At 40.9% G+C, this 18,238-nt stretch overlaps 1 protein-coding gene across 5 annotated transcripts in view; it reads left to right on the top strand.

Annotated features, from left to right (window-relative positions):
- The window catches only part of TARBP1 (TAR (HIV-1) RNA binding protein 1), a 72,322-nt gene that overhangs the window by 29,867 nt on the left and 24,217 nt on the right, over nucleotides 1–18,238 (top strand). For 4 of the 5 annotated variants that reach the window (XR_004422247.1, XR_004422248.1, XM_033099559.1 and 1 more), the window contains exons 12-20: nucleotides 32–204; nucleotides 6,884–6,981; nucleotides 10,170–10,331; nucleotides 12,550–12,737; nucleotides 13,159–13,420; nucleotides 13,539–13,727; nucleotides 15,062–15,252; nucleotides 15,434–15,505; nucleotides 16,851–16,971. Coding sequence is in view for 3 of the 5 variants with exons in the window: in XM_033099559.1 (XP_032955450.1) it covers nucleotides 32–204; nucleotides 6,884–6,981; nucleotides 10,170–10,331; nucleotides 12,550–12,737; nucleotides 13,159–13,420; nucleotides 13,539–13,727; nucleotides 15,062–15,252; nucleotides 15,434–15,505; nucleotides 16,851–16,971 (1,456 nt within the window). In the remaining 2 variants the exon portion in view is untranslated. The remainder of the gene's footprint in view (nucleotides 1–31; nucleotides 205–6,883; nucleotides 6,982–10,169; nucleotides 10,332–12,549; nucleotides 12,738–13,158; nucleotides 13,421–13,538; nucleotides 13,728–15,061; nucleotides 15,253–15,433; nucleotides 15,506–16,850; nucleotides 16,972–18,238) is intronic. The other variant, XM_033099561.1, reaches the window with a different exon arrangement.

Genomic DNA, 18,238 nt, shown 5'->3' on the forward strand with positions numbered 1-18,238 from the left:
GCTTGATTTGGGCATGTCTTTTAATATCTAGTGAAAAGCGGATAACACAGAATGTACTGAGGATATTCTTAGATCCTCTTCTGGATGCCCTTATGAAGTTGGGTACAAATGCCTACATGCCCTTGCTGAAAACTGACAGATGCCTCCAGCTGCTGTTGAAGTTATTGCACACTTGCTTGTTCAAAGGTTCCAGTACCCAAGATGGTGAGGATAAATAGTTTCTATGCGTATCTTACTTGGTATATTGTTGGTATTTAGAATGAAAGGAAATTCCGTGCATTCAGCTGATATTTACTGAGTAGCCCTTGGTGGCGCTGGGGACACAGCAGGGCAGGAGCACACCCTCTGCCCTCACTGAGCTGATGTTCTAGTGTTTACATCTGTTGGTTACTATTGAGTTTAGAATATGATTTCATTTGCTTTTATTGCTTTAATTTATGCTTCTCATTGATTTCTAGACCGTTGAAAATGATCACTATTTCATATGTTTAAGCAAGATCCATTTCTTAGCACCCATGAGGCTAGATGTTGCAGAAAGTAAGTTACAGCATGAGAGTGGCAGCAATTTTATAATTATTTTTAAATGTTAATCTTTAAGCACCTTTTAAGTAGAAAATACTTTATACAGAAAGTATCACGGTAGTAGACAGAAGCATTGAGCGCTTTCTTCCCTCAAACTAAGATGTCTGTGAAACAGTTGCAAACCCAGTGGACATGAGAGATGAGAATGTTGGTTGGTGAACCTTGATTCCCAATCCTTTCTGACCAGTTTCATTTGGAATTGTAGAAATTCAAGTTAAAAGAAAATATTGGTATTTAATTAAACCTGAGGATAGTATTGATAAGGTAGAATTTTAATATATGCTTGTAGAATATTAAAGCTAGTTTCCAGCTTCTGATATTTTGGATAATAATAGTAGAACCAAATGCTGTACACATAACAGTGACTTTTTGTAAGGTTTTTAACTCCTTAAGGGCATAAATTTGGATTTATTCGACGTCTTGACTGCTTTACTAGGCTCAGCGCTTTCAAGTGCAGGGCAGGGTCACGGGTGCTTTTTGGAAAACTGTTGTGATTTTGGTTGCACAGGAGGTTATATATGTCATGGTGCAAAACAAGCGCCTGTGAACTTACCGCCCAATCAAAGAGTGAAGTTACCTGAAGTCCTCCCTCCCCTCCTTTTGCCTCCTGATTTTGACTTTTATCTTTATCACTTGGATGTACTTTAAAAAATGGTTTTACCACATTTATAGATAAACCTCAACAATATGCTGTCTCCTTTTCTTGCTTGTGGACTTTATAGAAATGTTACTTTACTGTACGACGTCTTCTGTGACTTCCTTTCACTTAACACGCCTCTAAGGTTCACCCTGCCCTGTCTGAGACGTCATCATTTCCCCTGTCGTAATGGTGCGTTGTATGATGGCAGCACAGTGCTCATTCTCCTGTCGTGGGACGTTGGCTTGTGTTCAGTTATTGCTGTTTTGTGCAGTGCTGTGTGGACACCTGCCTGCATGACCCCTGGGCCCGTGTGTGAGTCCCGGGGCCTGTTCCCGTTCTTAGGGGAGTGCGTGCAGAGCTCAGAAGATAATGAAAATGGGTTTTCCAAGGAGTCGTATGCACATTTCATGTTCTCACCTGAAGAATGTATGAATTCCCTTATTACCTAGTATGAACCAAAGAAATACCTGTTTATTTGATAGCAGTTGACTTCTGTGTAACTGCTAAACCATATCAAATTTCATCCATGTCAAATAGGTCTTAATCCTGAAAGGATTTCTTTGATGAGAGAAGAGGAAAACAGTTATTTCCATTTTATAAATGAGCAAATAGTCTAGGAATTAATTACTGTACAAGGGTTAATGAACAAATAATGGGAAAGTCAAATATCTAGGTGTACTCACTATTAGCGTATGATTGAGGTCTAGTAATGCACTGCTGTTTGGGAAAACTCGGACTTTATTGTCTTTTAAATTTAATTTTCAATGTTTTATTATAGAAATCTTTAAAGATACAAAAAATTGAGATGCCGTAATAAATCCCCATTCACCTATCACCCAGCTTTTTACGTCTTTTTGAGAGTACAAACTGCAGTGGCTTCTCTCTTTGTCCTCCGTTTTTCCATTGCTTTTGTTTTATTTTCTTTTCCTTCTTAAAAAGCCCGTTAAAGCTGGAATGACACATAGGAGAAAGGAAGTGAGATGTGGGTAAGCCGTATGGCTAGGTGTGTTTTTCCCTCCTCCTCCATTTAACCTGTGACACTTTCTGTGCTGATACCCCTTTGGAAGATGTGTACCTCTTAATGGAAGGAGACTCTGAAAAACCTTCCATCTGGTATTGGGGAATTCATTCACTCAGCGTCTGTGGCAAGCACTGTTTCAAATCACAAGGATCTAGTCATGAAAGAGGAGACAAAAACCCCTGCCCTGTGGGATTTTTACACTCTACTGTGTGGCTGGACTGGGGTGGGAAGAGCTATGACAAGCCATAATGATATAAAATATGGCGGTTTGATAGGTGCGATGGGAAAAACAAGCCAGGGAAAGTGGGACAGGGAGTGCTGGGGAGTGGAGGTTGAGGGTTACAGATTTAGTTAGGTGGTCGGGAAGGCTCACTGTGGAGGTAACATTTAGCAAAGGCTTCAAGAGCTGAGGGAGGGAGGTCTTCCCGGCAGAGGGGGTGGCATGTGGAGAAGCCCCAGGGCGAGTGCTGGCTGTCTGAGAAGGCAGCGAGGTGAGGAGTACTCGCAGATGAATTTGAAATTTTGCAAGGTAAAGGGTGACTGTTGTGTAGAACTTCGTGGGCCGTTTTAAGGGGATGGCTTTTATTAGGGGGTTTTGGGGGAGTGATAAGAGCAGACTTAATTTTAAAAAGCTCCCTCTGCATACAGTGTAATTTATAGATGATGTAATACAGAATTGTACACCTGAAATGTATGTAATTTTACTAACAATTGTCACCCCAATAAAAAAATAAAAAAATAAATAATAAATAAATAAATAAATAAAAAGCTCCCTCTGGCTGTACTGTTGAGAGCAAGCCATAGGGGGACAAAAACTGAGACCAGAAGACAAGCTCTTGGGCTTTACCAGGCACTGGACATGAATACAGGAGTTGTGTTATAATTTGAGGTATATTTTTATGGTTCTGTCAACAGAACTTGCTGATGGTTTCGATGTGGGCTGTGAGAAAAAGAGAATACTCAGGGTTACTTGATTTTTGGAGAAGTTGGACAGGTTGGAGTTGCCTTTTACTGAGCTTAGAAAGACTGGAGTTGGAGAAGGTTTTAGATGAGGAGTCCTGTTCACAGTTTAAGTGAGAGATACCTTTCAGGGGGCCTGGTCGAGTTGCTGAGTTGGCATTTGTTATCTTTCTGTTACTGCTTTGTTAAAATTATTTTTATTGTTCTGATTGTGTGCTTTCTGCTACCTTGTCTTCTAAATTGCTGATTTGATCCTCTGCTTCATCTAATCTACTATTGATTCTTTCTAGTGCAGTCTTCATTTCAGTTATTCTTTATTTCTGACTCGTCCTTTTTTATGATTTCTATGTCCTTTTTTTTATCCTTACTGTCTCTGCTGAAGTTCTCAGTAAGTTCCTTGAGCATTCTTATAGCCATTGTTTTAAACTCTGTCTGTGGTAGGTTGGTTGCCTCCATTTCATTTAGTTCTACTTCTGGAGGTTTCTCCTGTTCTTTTATTTGGGACATGTTTCTTTGTTCCTTATTCTTGCTGCCACTCTGTGTTTACTCTTATGTATTAGGTAGATCTCCTGTGTCTCTCAGCCTTTGCTGGTGGCCTTATGTAGTTCTGTCCTGTGTGGTTCAATGGCGCAATCTCCCTGATCTCCTATGCATGTGTTCCAGGAGTGTCCCTTGAGTGTGTTGTGTGTGTTCTCCTATTATAGTTGAGCCTTAATTGTTTTTGGCATGTCAGTGGGTGGGATTGACTCCCAGGGTGACTGAGGATTAGCTATGCCCATAGTGTATGACCTGCTGTGTGGGGGCTGACCCCTCAGAGGAGGATTTGCCCCCATGGGCTCTTGTGCCTGTTGAGACCCCCTTTTGGGTGTACCGCTTGTGGGGCTAACCAGGTAGTGCTCTGGTGTGGTCTGAAGCCGGCCTCTGGGTGTGTTGTTTCTGGTGTCTCTTGGGAGGGGCTCCCATGCAGGCCAATTTCAGCCTTGCCTGTGACTGGCTCGGGGCTACCTGGTAGGAGCTACAAAGCTATATGCAATTGGCTACTACCTGTTGAACCTGGAGGCAAGTAGGGGTGGCCTTCCGATGAACTGAGGCTGGATGCCACCAGTATCGGGCCTGGGACAACTTAGCAAATGGCCCCAGACCCCCCTATGTCTGTTGCCACCTACTGCTTGCCCATAAGTCTCAGCCACTAAAGAGCCTCCTTAGGTGCATGGGCTGGGCTGGTTGACCTGGTGTTGACAGTGCTCCCAGTGGTGATGCCCGAGTCGGGAGGGGCGGGGTCTCAGGGAGTCACAGAGTATGGCCAGTGGTTTTCACAAAGTTAATGCAGATTCAGTTCTTGTGCCAGTGTTGAGCCTGTGGCCACTCTGTGAAATGCCTGAGAACACCAAGGCCAGCTACCACTCGCCTTGGGCCCACAGACCTCTGAGAGCCACCCAAGAAAGGCTGCAGCATGAGCTGGGGCTGACTGCCCACAACTGAAAGTTTCCCAGGCTGCTGTACAAGCCTCTCACAGCTTTCAGGGTTGGGCTGGCTGCCCAGGAGCTGAGAATGCCCAGGGCGAGGCCACACTAGCTGGGAGAGGTAGGGTTCAAGGGAGTCACTAAAGTGGTGCATGCTCAGATTTTACCAGACCAGTATGGTCTTAGATTTGTCCCGGTGGGTGTTGGTTCACCACAGGAAAGATGGCGCTCTCTTGTAGCCTACATCTATCACTCCATGGAGTGATGATGGTGGCTGTCCTTCTAGCTCTCTCCCTGCAGCCACACAGCTGAGTCTTTCCCCATATGTCTCTGGTACCTCTTGAGTTGCCACCCCTGCCTTAGCCCAGACAGTTTATATGTTTTGCTTTGAACCATTAAGCAAATTTTAACTCAAGAGAAGAGCCTATGACATTTACCTAGATATTGACCATTCCCTTTGCTTTTCTTTCATTCCATTTTCCCATATTTCCCTACGTCATCATATCTGTTTTGTTTGAAAAACACCTTTTAGCATTTTTTTGAACAGGTTTGTTGGCAGTGAATTCTCTTAGTTTTTCTTCATCTGAGAATGTCTTCAGTTCGCCTTCTTCACTGAAGAATATTAGTTGCTGGATATAAAATTCTGGTTTGATACATCTTTTCCTTCAGCAATTCAAAAATGTTGTTTGTTTCTGGCCCCCGTGGTTTCTCATTAGAACTGGAGCAATTCCGACTGTTCTTCCCCGGGGTGATGTGTTGTTTTCTCTTTTTTCGAGTGTTTCTTTGTCTTTTGTTTTAAGCAGTTTGGTTATAATGTGTTTGGGCATGACTTTCTTTGGGCTTATTCATTTTCAAGTTCCCTGAACTTCTTGAATATGTAGGTTTATACCTTTTACCAAATTTGAAAGTTTTCAGCCATTTTTTTAATTCAAATATTCTTTTCAGCATGAGTTTTTTTCTTCTTCTGGGACTCTCATGACATGTATATTAGATCTTATTATTATCCTACAGGTCTCTGAGGCTCTGTTAATTTTTTTAATCTTTCTTTTTACTCTGTTGGTCAGAATGCATGTTTTACTGATTAGTTTTCAAGTTTACTGACTCTTCTTTTGCATCTCCTCTCTGTGATTGAGCCCATCCAGTGAGTTATTTTTATTTTAGTTATTAATACTTTTAAGTTGTAAAAATTTCGATTTGGTTTTTGTGTGTATCTTCTATTTCTTTGCTGAGATTTTCTATTCCATTTGTTCAAGAGTGTTCTGATTGACTGTTGAAGCATTTTTATAATAGTTGTTTTAAAGTATTTGTTGGATTATTCTGACATCAGTGTCATCTCAGTGTTGTTGTTTGTAAATTGTCTTTTCCTAGGAATTTCCTGATGTGTCACATGTCTGGTTGTTTTGGGTTGCATCCCAGATATCTTGAATATTATGTTATGAGACTCTGGATCTTGTTTAAGTCCTGTGCAGAATGTTCGTATTTTTGTTCAGGACACAGTCAGCCTGGTGAGGGTTAGGCCTCAATTCCAACCCAGCTTCTGTGGGTGCTGGTTCCACTGTCAGTTTGGTTTTCAGATCCTTTGCAGTGCTGTCTTGACCTGTGCCACCTGTGTTCCATCCAGGGGCCAGTCTGGACCTGAGCAGTTGTCTCTGTTAGTTCAGCCCTTTGGTTTGCTGGTTAGTATCTGATCCATGCAGAAAAGTTCAGGGTGGGCCCAGGTGTCAAAAAACAATTTCTGGGACCACTTTCCTGGGCGCCTCCCTCTGTGGAGTCTTCTAAGGGCTCACTGTCTGCTTCCTTGAGATTGTCCTTTTCATTCTCTGACCAGAAAGTTGGGGTGCATTCTACTGCCCACTTTCTTAACTGCTCCTGCATCTGGTTCCAGTCTAGAATCTTTTCACTGCTGTTCTACGTTACTTCTTTCTGAATCCGTCTGCTACTTTTTTACCTCTCAGAGCTGCTTCAAATATTCTGTCTGGATCTGGGACCTGCATTCATTGAGAGAGGGTGGTGTGTCCCTGTTCCAGCTCATCTAGAACTCCTCAATGATTTTTAACATTAATTATAGATTTCTCCATGGTATTAATGATTGTTACATTATTGGAATCCTTTTTTGGTGAGTCACGCATGTGCTTGTCATAGTTGTATACTATCTAGTATGTTTTGTTCCAAATAACTTATTTCTATTATTTTAATTGCACTTTTCCCCCCATATAGATGAGGTGTTTACTCTGCTTCAGAACTTTGTCATGTCTGCTACAGAGAGCATCTCTGACTTTATCCTCAGAAGATTTACTATGAATGAACTAAGTAGTGTAAGTACTCATATTGGGGCAACTTTTCATTCTTCTAATCGATATTGGAGTGATTACTGACTGGCAGGCACTGTGTTAAATTGAAAAGAAAATTACTTTCTTAAGAAGCAGCCTTAGGAAGCAGAAACAATCTAAGCTTTGGAGTTACCTAGTTCCAATTCCATCTGTGTAATAACTGTGACCTTGGGAAAGTTAGGTAGCTTTTCTGGGCCTCAGTTTTCTCTTCTGCAAAGTGGAGATCATACATCTTCTTAGGGTTTAGAGTTTCAGATGATATAACATATTTGACATGCTTAACATATAGATGCATATTTGGTCCCAGTGTCCAGACACTGGTTTGGCAGGTTTGGGATGGGACCAGGATCACTACGTACATACTTTTCAAGCTCCAGAAGTGATTCTGAAATGTGGCTAGGGTTGGGAACAAGAGGTCTGAGATAAGAGGATGCTCTGTGAATGTATTTATTTTTGGGGGGACCACTTGCCACATAATCTATTCTAGATTTCTAGGACATCTGAAAAAAAAATCAGTTTTCCCCCTTTTTTCAAGAATACTTAGAAAATCCAATTCATATAGAAATGCCTATTCTCATTTTTAAATGTTTTTTGGTTGAAATCCCTAGGGACAAATGTTGAAGCAAATAGATTGTCAATAAAGTAAGGATATATAATTATTTTAACAACTTTTATTAGACTACCCAGTTAAGTACATTTATTTGATAGCTGGTAAGCAGATGTAAAAATATAAAAAGACAAGTTTTATACTAAAATACTTGAGAAAGGAATACTTATGATGGAAAGGCAAAGAAATATAAAATATATATAACTCCTCTGGAGTGGGGAGTATTTATCTTTGTCTTTCTTCTTCTTAAGCAATTGTTAACATCAGTTTTCCTACACCTAAATTTCCAAGAAGGCATTTAATAAAGAAGTAACTTTTTTGTTTGTTTTGGTCCAATATCACTTTATTATCATCAGTATTATTTTACCTTTCAGTTATGGAAGTTTTCAAACATACACCAAAGAAATATAATGAACCTCCATGTACCCATTATATAACATAAGTGTTTTTGTTTGTTTGGAATTTGAAGCTAAAAATAGCTTTAAAAAGGGAAAGGTTCATGTGATTTTATCTTTTAGATGCAAAGGTTTTAAAAAGTACGCTCGGTATATGGTAGTTTGAAATTATTTTGAAAAATTCAATCTTTAATAAATCAGGTACTAGAATTCCCGATGAAGTACATTTGTTGGGTAGGTTTAGAGTTTAATAATCTCTTCTCCCACTTTCCCTCACCTGAATGGCATGACGGTCAGTGTTTAAAAACCGCTCTTAGGGAAGAAAGCCCCGGTCTGCCATGTGCCTGTTTCGGTGGCTGGTTTCAAGCCTCCAGCATGAGTTGGGAGAGGTGATCCATCACCGCAGTGCTGGTGGCTCCAGGGCACCGTGGCCTCAGTTTACTTCACGGAGGAAGTAGAGGCCATCAGATTGGAATCGCCTCAATGTCTGTACACTTGCCTGCTCCTGAATCTTCCTGTTACAGCAGAGTCAGGAGTCTGGGGCTGATCTTCTTCCATTTTCTCAGGGACTTCACACTATTGATTATCCTCTCTCTGTCTTGTATTGTCCACCTCTCCTTTTCTCCTGAATTCTTTTCATGAGCATTGCAACAGCTTTCAGAGCCCCTCACCTTAAAAGAACTCTCAATTCCATGTTCCCTCAGGCCCCCTACTCCCCTGCGAGCGAATCTGTGAGGACTCCTCCCCATTCTCACCTGGTTTCCACCTGTCAGCACGCAGATGGCTTGCTCTCAAGCTGTCAGTGACTACTTTGTCATAATCTAACAGATACTTTTCAAACCATGCTTTTCTCCACTCCTTGGCCCCATGGGACGCTGCCGACCACTTCCCTTGAAACACTGCCCTCGGAGCTTCTGTGACATTGTCCTCTCCTGGTTCTTCCCTACCTATCTTGCCATTACTCTTGCTTTTCCTCTGAATGTCCATCCTCTACTATGTAGCCTTGAAAGTAAGAGCTTCAAGCTGGGCCCGGCCTGTTTCTCATTCTCTCCTGTTACGGTGATCTCTTCTGCGTTCCCCAGCTTCAGTTATGCCAAGGACCCTTCCGTCTCTGTGTCCACCCCAGACTGCTCCTGAGCTTCATGCCCATTCAGTCAACTGCTCTTGACAACTTGGAGTTGAATTTCTTACATCAGGTACTCACTCAAAACTGCCCCTTATCATCCTGCAGGAGCTTCTCTGGGTTCCCCTTCCAACCCATTTCTCAAGCCCAAACCTGAGGAATCCCCCTGGCACCTTACGCCTTACTCTCAGCCCGTGTACAATCCATCACCAGGTCCTGCAGTTGTCACCTTCTACCTGTGCTGTCCTGGCACTTGGCAAAGTGACACGTAGTGATTGCTCAGTAAAACTGATTAAATTAATGCAGTATGTGCTTCCTGTGTGGCATAGAAGGCCTCTGAGGATATAGTAATTGGTACAGTAATGATAACAAGCCTGAGAGTAACCACTCAGTGCCAGTCCATTCAGCATACTTTCTCTCACTTCATTCTTTCCAAACCCCTGTGGTGGAGAGACATTACCCTCCCCGCTGTGTGGATAAGGAATCTGAGGCCTATAGAGCTTAGGGAGCGTGGCGTAGGTCACAGAGCTGAGTGGTAGAACTGGACTGTGCTGGGGTTTGCGAGTCCAATAGACCCGCGTTTCACTGTCCGTCCTTTCTGGCTCTGAGCTGCTGGGTGAGTTATTTAACCTCTCAGAAACTTCGTCGTCATCTTAGGAACGTGGTAAAGTCACCTTTCTTGTGAGAACGGAGTATTATAACCTGCCTGAAACAGAGGAAGTGGTAATTGCTCTAATGGGTATTATGTGTGATGTGTTAGCCCTGGGTGCAAGAATGGGGAGAACGCAGTTTCTGCCCGCCGGGGTCTCGTAACCCAGGTGGGAGCAGAGTCCATGTGGTCTGCGGACGGCAGTCAGTCAGTGTGGGCACCCAGAGGTCCTCGCTCTGCATGGGGAGAGCGCAGACGGTTTCTGGGGAATGACTTTTTCTCTCATTAGTCTCGTTTTGGTACCCTTAAATAAACTAATTTATTTCCTGCCTGAACTCCTGAGTTTTGTGAAAATCACAGACCCTGCTTGTTGAGTGTCTTGTTGTCTGTCGTCTTTAGGTTTCAGACCTGGATCGTTGCCATTTATACCTGAGGGTCCTAACTGAGCTGACACAACTCCATCTGAAGGTGGGGTGGAAGGGCGGTAATCCCATCTGGAGAGTTATTTCTCCTTTGAAAAACACGTCCATTCGGCATCTTCAAGACACAGACAGTGGACAGGTAACCCTTTGTGCTTCAGGGCTTGTATTAATAGTTATGTTAAGTAAGACACACATGGGACACTTCTGAGTATTACGTGGTATTTTGATATCACACACATCTGCTGAAATCTAATGTTTAAAATAGTATCCTGTGTTCATAGGATTTGATGAAGAGTAGGGCTCCTGTTGTTAGGTGTATCACAGAGTGTGGTGCTTCAGTCTTAAAGGCGCTTAGCACACACTGGATCTGCACTAGGTCTCCTGCTCATATACTGGTAAGCAGCACTTTAATGCGTCCAAATCCAAATTCATCCGTCTCCCGTCCAGAGCCCTCCAGGCCTGGCTTTCGTCCACATTTTCTAACTTAGTCATCCACTGCCTTTCCTGTGTGCTGCTGTCACTCTAGGCCACCATGTAGAGTTTCGCCAGGCACAAACTCGTGTCCTGGTCTTCCCCATGTTGGTTTTCATCCTGCCTGGCCCTTCCACCGAGAATGCCCTCCCCTCAATATACACTTGTTAGTATCTAGTCTGTCCTTTACGGCCCAACTCAAATCATACTTTTTTGGAGGCCTTCTTGGACCAGTGTCTCATTCATTCCTTCATTTCCCTACTGCTCTGTACGCCTCCGTTATAGTGTTTGTTTCAATCTACATGTTTTTGGAGTGATTTATGTATATCTCCACTAGATTACAGTACCTGGAGGCATTTCTTACATGATATAATAAGGCGTCGTGGTTATGAGCACAGGCTTTGGAGTTTGGACTTCCTGGCTGTGAATCCTGGCTTTACCCTGGCTAGCTGTGTGACCTTGGGGAAGTTACGTAACCTGTTTGTGCCTCATATACTGCACCTGCAAAACGAGAGCTATAGGGCTGATGTGAGAAGTAAAACAAGCTTATGTTAGAACAGTGCCTGGCACATAGAAAGTCCTTAATAAGTGTTAGCTGTTTTCACTTAATACATGGCAAGTGTCTAACAAAGTTGAGCTGAATCATAGTTTAGTCCAGGTTACTAATTAAAACAGTGAAGTTACTTGATTGCTTTAATAACCTCATTTTTAAAGTAGTTTTTAAGAACTGTCCTAAAAAATGATGAAGAGGACTGATTAATAATTCAGTGTCCTGTCTAGTACAAATTAGTCTATTAGTGATATGAAAGTACATTGTGAGTTTTGAATGTCGGCCAAAATCATGAACCACACCACAGTAATTCTTAGACTGGCTTGCTTTCTTTATCACTGAGTTACATTTAGGTTAGTTAGCAGGGAGCATACTGCCTCAAAAGCAACACTCAATTTTATTTCGTATGTTGGCAGTGTTGCTATGTAAAATTTACTTGTAGAGATATTTATTTTAGGGGTGTGAGGGCAGGTATGGCATCAGGAGTAGAAAGCACCTTTCTGGTGGAGATGTCACTGGTTGGCAGTCCCTGGGAGACCAGAGACTCTTCGGTGCGGCTGTTTTGTGTGTCTGAGTGTCTGCTTGCACTCCTGGCTCTTGGTTGGAAATGTGACTTTCTAAGTACAAAGCCAGGCTGTCCTGCTTTCCTCCTTTGTGCTCCTACATGTAGAGTTCCAAGTGCTTCTCATGAAATACCCTATTGTTTAATCTTCACAGTAACCCTGTGAAGGAGAGTCTGTGACTGCCCACTTTATAGATGCCAACGCTAAGGTGCAGTGTGTCCTCAGTCACAGTGGCCCGAGTGCAGAGCAGGATGCAGACTGAGGCCATGTGGTGCCTGAGTCTGGCTCTCAAGGGCTGTGCTGTGTCACCTCCAAAAGCAGCATACAGCCGATTGAAGGAGTTACTATTGTACGTACTGGGAGCCGTTTTAAAAAACATACTTCAGCCAAACAGTTCAAGTAAGACTCGCCCATAGGGATGTTGGACCCAAACATGTATTTGGGTAGGAAGAGGCTGAGAATTCACACGCAGGGCTGGGTGTGTCTGTAGCTAGTCTGTCGTGTATGACTCCTGGGAATGCACCTGCCAAATGAAGACATCAAATTGTCTTCTTGGTCTGCACTGCTGGAGTTTTATTTTAAATTTGTTGGCCACCGGTCTGTAGAGCAGTGTAAAACCGAGTGGCATGCACTGGGTTGGTTTCCTTTTGTCCCCTGAGTTCAGGAGCAGGAAGAGAGCAGAGGGCACGAGATTTCCATGGCCGGACAACTCGGGTCCTGATGGGCTGGGATTGGCTCATGGTAAAGGAAAGGTTATCGCGTTTCCTCCTCAGGAGCCCACACTTGAGAAGCAGATCCAGAGATTGGTCAGTATGGCTGCCTTGGCCATGGTGTGTGAGGCCACTGACCAGAAGCCGGAACTCCAGTTGGACTTTCTGGATGCTGGGCCCATGGAAAGGTTCCTCGCGTCCCTTCAGCTCAACCAGACGCTGCAGAAGCCCCACCCAGAGGAGCAGAGCAGGTGTGTTCACCCCCTGGAGTGCAGTGTGGCCCTGAAAGGCTCTCAACTGTTGCTGATGAAAAATCTGTTTGTTTCAGTCATTGAGGTCGTGACTGCCCAACACTGCAGACAGGGTTTTGGAAATTTGGAGATGAGGCCTCGTTCAGGATGATTATGTGTTAGCACATTATTCACCTCTCTTACTGGGAACCCGTGAACTTTCCCGCAGTTAGTTTTCAATGAATCATTAAAGTGAGTGAAAATGCCTTCTCTTAGAGTACTTAGAAAATCGAGATTCGTGTGTTTTCCTTGTTTTTTGGTAGACAGGATAACTAATAACTATTTAATTTCTCCCCTTGTAAGGATAGTGTACTTACTGTATGCAAAAGAAATTGAGACAGATTTAAGGAAAGATGGGGCAGTGACTTTATTTTCATTTCAGTTTTTTTGAAGAGTCATCATCTTCCCAAGGATGGGGGAAAATAGCCGCACAGTACATTCATGACCAGTGGGTCTGCCTCTCTTTTCTGTTGAAAAAGTATCACGCCCTTATACCAGTGTCAGAGGGTGAGCACCTGGAACTCATTCTACCTGCTGTTCAAATGCCAGGAAGGACCTTGCAATCTGCACTAGATGCCCTCACAATTCTTCCTTCTGATCAAGTTTTACCTGTCTTCTGCTGCATGAAAATTTTGGTTCCCAAGGTACGATACAGTGAGACGTGAATTAAAGAATAACTGTAGGAATGGAAATCAGTTTCTGAAATTAAGTGGTAATTATGTATTTCTTTCTCGCTCTCTTTTTTATTTTTCATTTTACCAGCTTCTGGCCTCCTCTGAATCACTCTGCATAGAGGCTTTTGACATGGCTTGGAAAATTATATCTTCTTTAAGCAACACTCAGCTGATATTCTGGTCTAATTTAAAAGCTTTTGTTCAGTTTGTTTTTGATACCAAAGTTCTTACCATTGCCGCAAAAATCAAAGGCCAAGCATATTTCAAAATAAAAGAGGTAACTATTTTGTTTTAACTGGGGTAGAAAACACGTAAGATAAAACTTATCATCTTAACTGTTCTTCAGTTTCCACTTCAGTGGTGTACAGGGTATTCACGGTGTTGTGACAGCTCCCCCGGACTCTTCTGTCCTGTGGAACGGAAATGCTGCTCCATGAACATCTCTCCTTCCCCCGCCCTCAGCCCCTGGCCACCAGTCTAATTTTCTGTTTCTATGAATTTGACTATTTTAGATAAAAGAGCCTTTCTTTTTAATTTGTGTGACCTGTAACACATGAGGAGGAAGAGAATTATGTTTGTAAATACATATTAGATTTGGTGTTATTTATTCTTTCAGTCAATAAATATTTTGAACCTTCTTCAATGTCATGAGTAAGAGAAATAAAATCTTAGATGTTTAAGAGAAGGTGTCAGCAGAAGCCCATGAGCCACGTCTGCCTCACAAATGTATTTTATTTGGTTCATATAATGTTTCAAATTTTGAATGAGTTGCCAGCTTTTAAGAATTGGGAAATTTGCATGAAAATCTTGGAAAGCTGGATGATATGGCAACACTGGTCATTCCTACATGATAGTAGTCACCTGGCCCATCCGGATGGGCCTGCCTTTTCCTCTTTTCACTACACACCATTCCTGATGTCTTCTGGATGTGAGAGACAAAGTCAGGTGCCATCTATCATTGCATTTGTGCCGTTGATTTTCTCGTATGAGAACTGTTGCTCTGAACATAACCTAACCACGAGGTCCTTCTGGTTTCTGGAGGCGTTTGCGTTTATACTGATACATAGTAGGGAACACAACACAGGTGGAATGACATTTAGCTTAGGAATTTACGCATACCTTTATCTAAAGGGGAAAATGGAAGTACAAGCCTTTGTGACCCTGCTGTCCCCGCTGCCTCTCTCAGTCCTTTCCTGCCGCCCGGTACATACTTAGAGACAGACCTGGGTAAAAAACAAAACAAAACAAAACAAAAAAAACAAAAAAAACAAAAACAAAAAAGAAAAGAAAATGAGAATTTGAAAGGTGAGGTATTGTTTTCTACCTTTTGTTCTATTCGGGCAGTGGTTTCTCTTGGAAAGTTCTGGGTGAATATCAACATCAGTAAAATTTTATTGAGTAATGAAAAATTTGCATTCTGTGATTATTGATTGTCTTACAAAATTCTAATGATAAAGCATTTTTAATTTTTTAGACTGTATTCATGGTTATGTTGAAAGTATCATTTGAAGCCATTCACAGAACAGTTTTTAGCAACACCGATTTTTTTTTTTTTTTTTTGGAAAAACTAAACTGGTCAAAGATTACGATGAGTATTGTATTTCTTTCTAGATTATGTACAAGATGATTGAAATGTCTGCTGTAAAAACTGGAGTCTTTAATACACTGATTAGTTATTGCTGCCAATCTTGGATGGTTCCTGCTTCAAGTGTGTCCCAAGGCTCTTTATCAAGTGCTAACAATTATAGTGAACTTGTCCTCGAGGCTTGTATATTTGGAACTGTGTTTCGGCGTGATCAAAGGTAAAGAAGCTGTTATTCCAACCTGTCCTAACTTATATTAAGTACCTACGTGGGTAGATCTGTCTTTATTTTGAGGCTTTCAATTAGAAGAATATAAGGTATTAGTTAACTTTAAATTTGTGGCTTTAATATTTTTCTATCTAAAACCTGTTGTTCTTTGTCAAATGTTTTTTATGGAAAGACTCATTCAGGATGTACAGACCTTCATAGAAAATCTTGGACACGATTGTGCGGCAAATGTTGTTATTGAAAAGTAAGTATGGGGGATTTTTCATGTCTTTACATAAATGGAATATTCAAAATATAACATTATATAAGAGACACTGTATTTGTTAAACTTAATAAATGTTTACTAGCGATATCTAAGATACTGTATGAGCCTTCAAAAGTATGTTAGAAATTATATTCCCTTGCTAATATATTTTCTTCAGATCTGTCACTATTTACTAAAATTTGATAAACATTAAAAATGTATAGGGCAGAGTCCAACATAAATAAGGAAATGACTATGGGCAATGTAAAACCCCCCTATTCCTCTTCTTTTTTTGGGTGGAGGGGTGATCATCAGCACACATTTTATTATTTGTTTGGTTAACAGTCACCATTTAACAAATCAGTACGCTCACACAAAAATAAAATCACCCTTGGAACAGGCCTGAAAGTTTTGATAAGACTACTCTTATCTAATCTGAAGTAATGTTATTTGGAGCTTATCAAATAGCTTTAAAAAGTTTCATTTTTTTAACATTGTTTTCAAAAATCCATGTGTATAGGTGTTTATAAAGAAGATAAACAGTGTTGTATTATTTCTTTATATTTTAGAGTTTAGGACAACAAATTATACTTGTTCGGTTATTGCAAAGTTTTTATTCTAAGTGTCATAGCTGTTTTATCTGCCATGCTTCATTAAATATAGACATTTTTCATTGTTAATTGTATTAATTAATCTCTTTTATTCTTGACTGGTTTAGTGCAGCCACAAAAGTAAAATGTTGTAGTTTATGGTTCCAAAATAACTTTGATTTCTACTAGGTAAATGTTAAGTTAAAATGACTTTTTTGTACATGATAACAGTTATAGTGAACTATGGAAATATTTATGAACAATTCATCTACTTTATCTTTCTACATTTGGATGCTGAGAATGCTGGGCTGCTCAGAGCACACGGTGTTTGCCCTTCACTGAGAGAACGTGCACTCATAGTAAAGGACGTGCACTCCTGTTGGATGCGTAGCCTGGGCTTGAGTGGATGGAGCTGTCCGTGGTCCTTTCAGGAATTGCTTCCTTCAGTAGCTGCGGTCTGTTTTGTCCACAGATAAGACACTGTTGATCCAGGATCAGCTGCGTGTGTGTAGTTTTCCCGGAAGTCTGGGTGAATTTGTGCTCATTCAAACTTCCTCTACTGGCTCTCCTTTTGACATATTCATTTGTTATCTTCTACTGTCCATCCTGAATTAAAAGGCATTGTCACTAAGTATGGTCCTACTTCATTTTAGAAAACTTTGGAAGGTTTTGATATTATATTTTGAAACTAATATTTGAAGTATTTTTTTGTTTTGAAAATGTATTAACATAGTCTATCATTTTATATTTTTCAGTACTAAAAGAGAGGACCACTATGTCAGAATCTGTGCTGTCAAATTCCTGTGTTTATTAGATGGCTCAAATATATCTCATAAGTTGTTTATGGAAGATCTTGCAATCAAGCTATTAGATAAAGTAAATATGGTTTATTTTACTTTAAAGTATCTTTGTTTTTGTATAGTTAACAAGTCGAAATCCAATGTTTGCTCTTTATGTTGACAGAATATGCATTTCTAAATATTTTTTATCAAGAAAAAAACATGAGGTTTATGTTCTGTATTTTTAGCTAAGTCTTGGTGAGTAATTGTCCAACTCAGGTTTGGTTTCAGAGAACAGCAATGTTTTCGCTGTACTAAACTTCACTGTATTTTCGAGTACCAGTCAAAACCAGTTACGTTTAGAGTGATGTATCTATACATTGTTTTATGTTAGAAATAGAATAAAAAGGTAAAAATTTATAAAGTGGCATATTTGTAGTGTGAAGAATTGATTTTTTGGGTCTGCAAAATCATTTATAAATGTACACACTGTGTGAACAATAGGTTTAATAAATCTGGGGAGAAGAGAGAAAGAGGTAAAATCAAATATAATGTTCACTTCTGAACTGGAAGCCAAGACAGATGGAGAGCTTGGTCTGCTTCCTAACCTCTGGTTTGGACGCTGAGATGTAACTGATAATCGTAGAACCCACTTAAGTCACCTGTACTGAAATGCAGTGTTCATCATACATCTGTCAGCTTTATTATATAAAACCTGTTTTTTAGGTAAACATTTCCTCCTTTGCGCTGTTGGCGTCAGGGGAGATGTCTCAGAGGAAATAGTGCTTTACTGACTGGTTTCCCTGAAGGATGAGTAGAATTGAAAGTAGCAGGATATAACACAAATACGTACTATAATGTATACCGATCGATGTCTGCTCACGTGGAAGGCTGAGTGCGGCCGTTTTCTTGTCTGGTGATGGCTGCACTATCCATTTCCTGCGGTGCTTCTGTCTTAGTGGGGTTTATATCAAATTGCATGTACCATTATTCCAAACTTACACAAGACAAAGCAGCATAAGATGAGAAGTGCCTGTGTTGGTGCCTTGAAATATATGTCAAATATCTCCATGTCTTCTCACCCCACAACCCCGGGTTTCCCTCTGAACTGGCCAAAGGAATGGAAGTATCTTTCCAAAGACTTTTTGTACTGAACACAGTTTTCTGGTTCCTTTTCTAATTTTAAAAGCAGATAAATTAAACAAAAGCAACTAGACACATTGTTTTGAAAGGAAACTAAAAAAAAAAAAAAAAAGTCTGTCTTTTAGAGGTTAAGAGTCTCCTGTGTGCTCAGTCTTAAACCTTCTAAATTTGAAGTTTTCAGTGATTTTGTTTTCATGAATCACAAATTCCATAGGTAATTT

This window comes from Rhinolophus ferrumequinum, chromosome 27, assembly GCF_004115265.2.
Source record: "Rhinolophus ferrumequinum isolate MPI-CBG mRhiFer1 chromosome 27, mRhiFer1_v1.p, whole genome shotgun sequence".
In the NCBI taxonomy this organism is placed as follows: Eukaryota; Metazoa; Chordata; class Mammalia; order Chiroptera; family Rhinolophidae; genus Rhinolophus; species Rhinolophus ferrumequinum.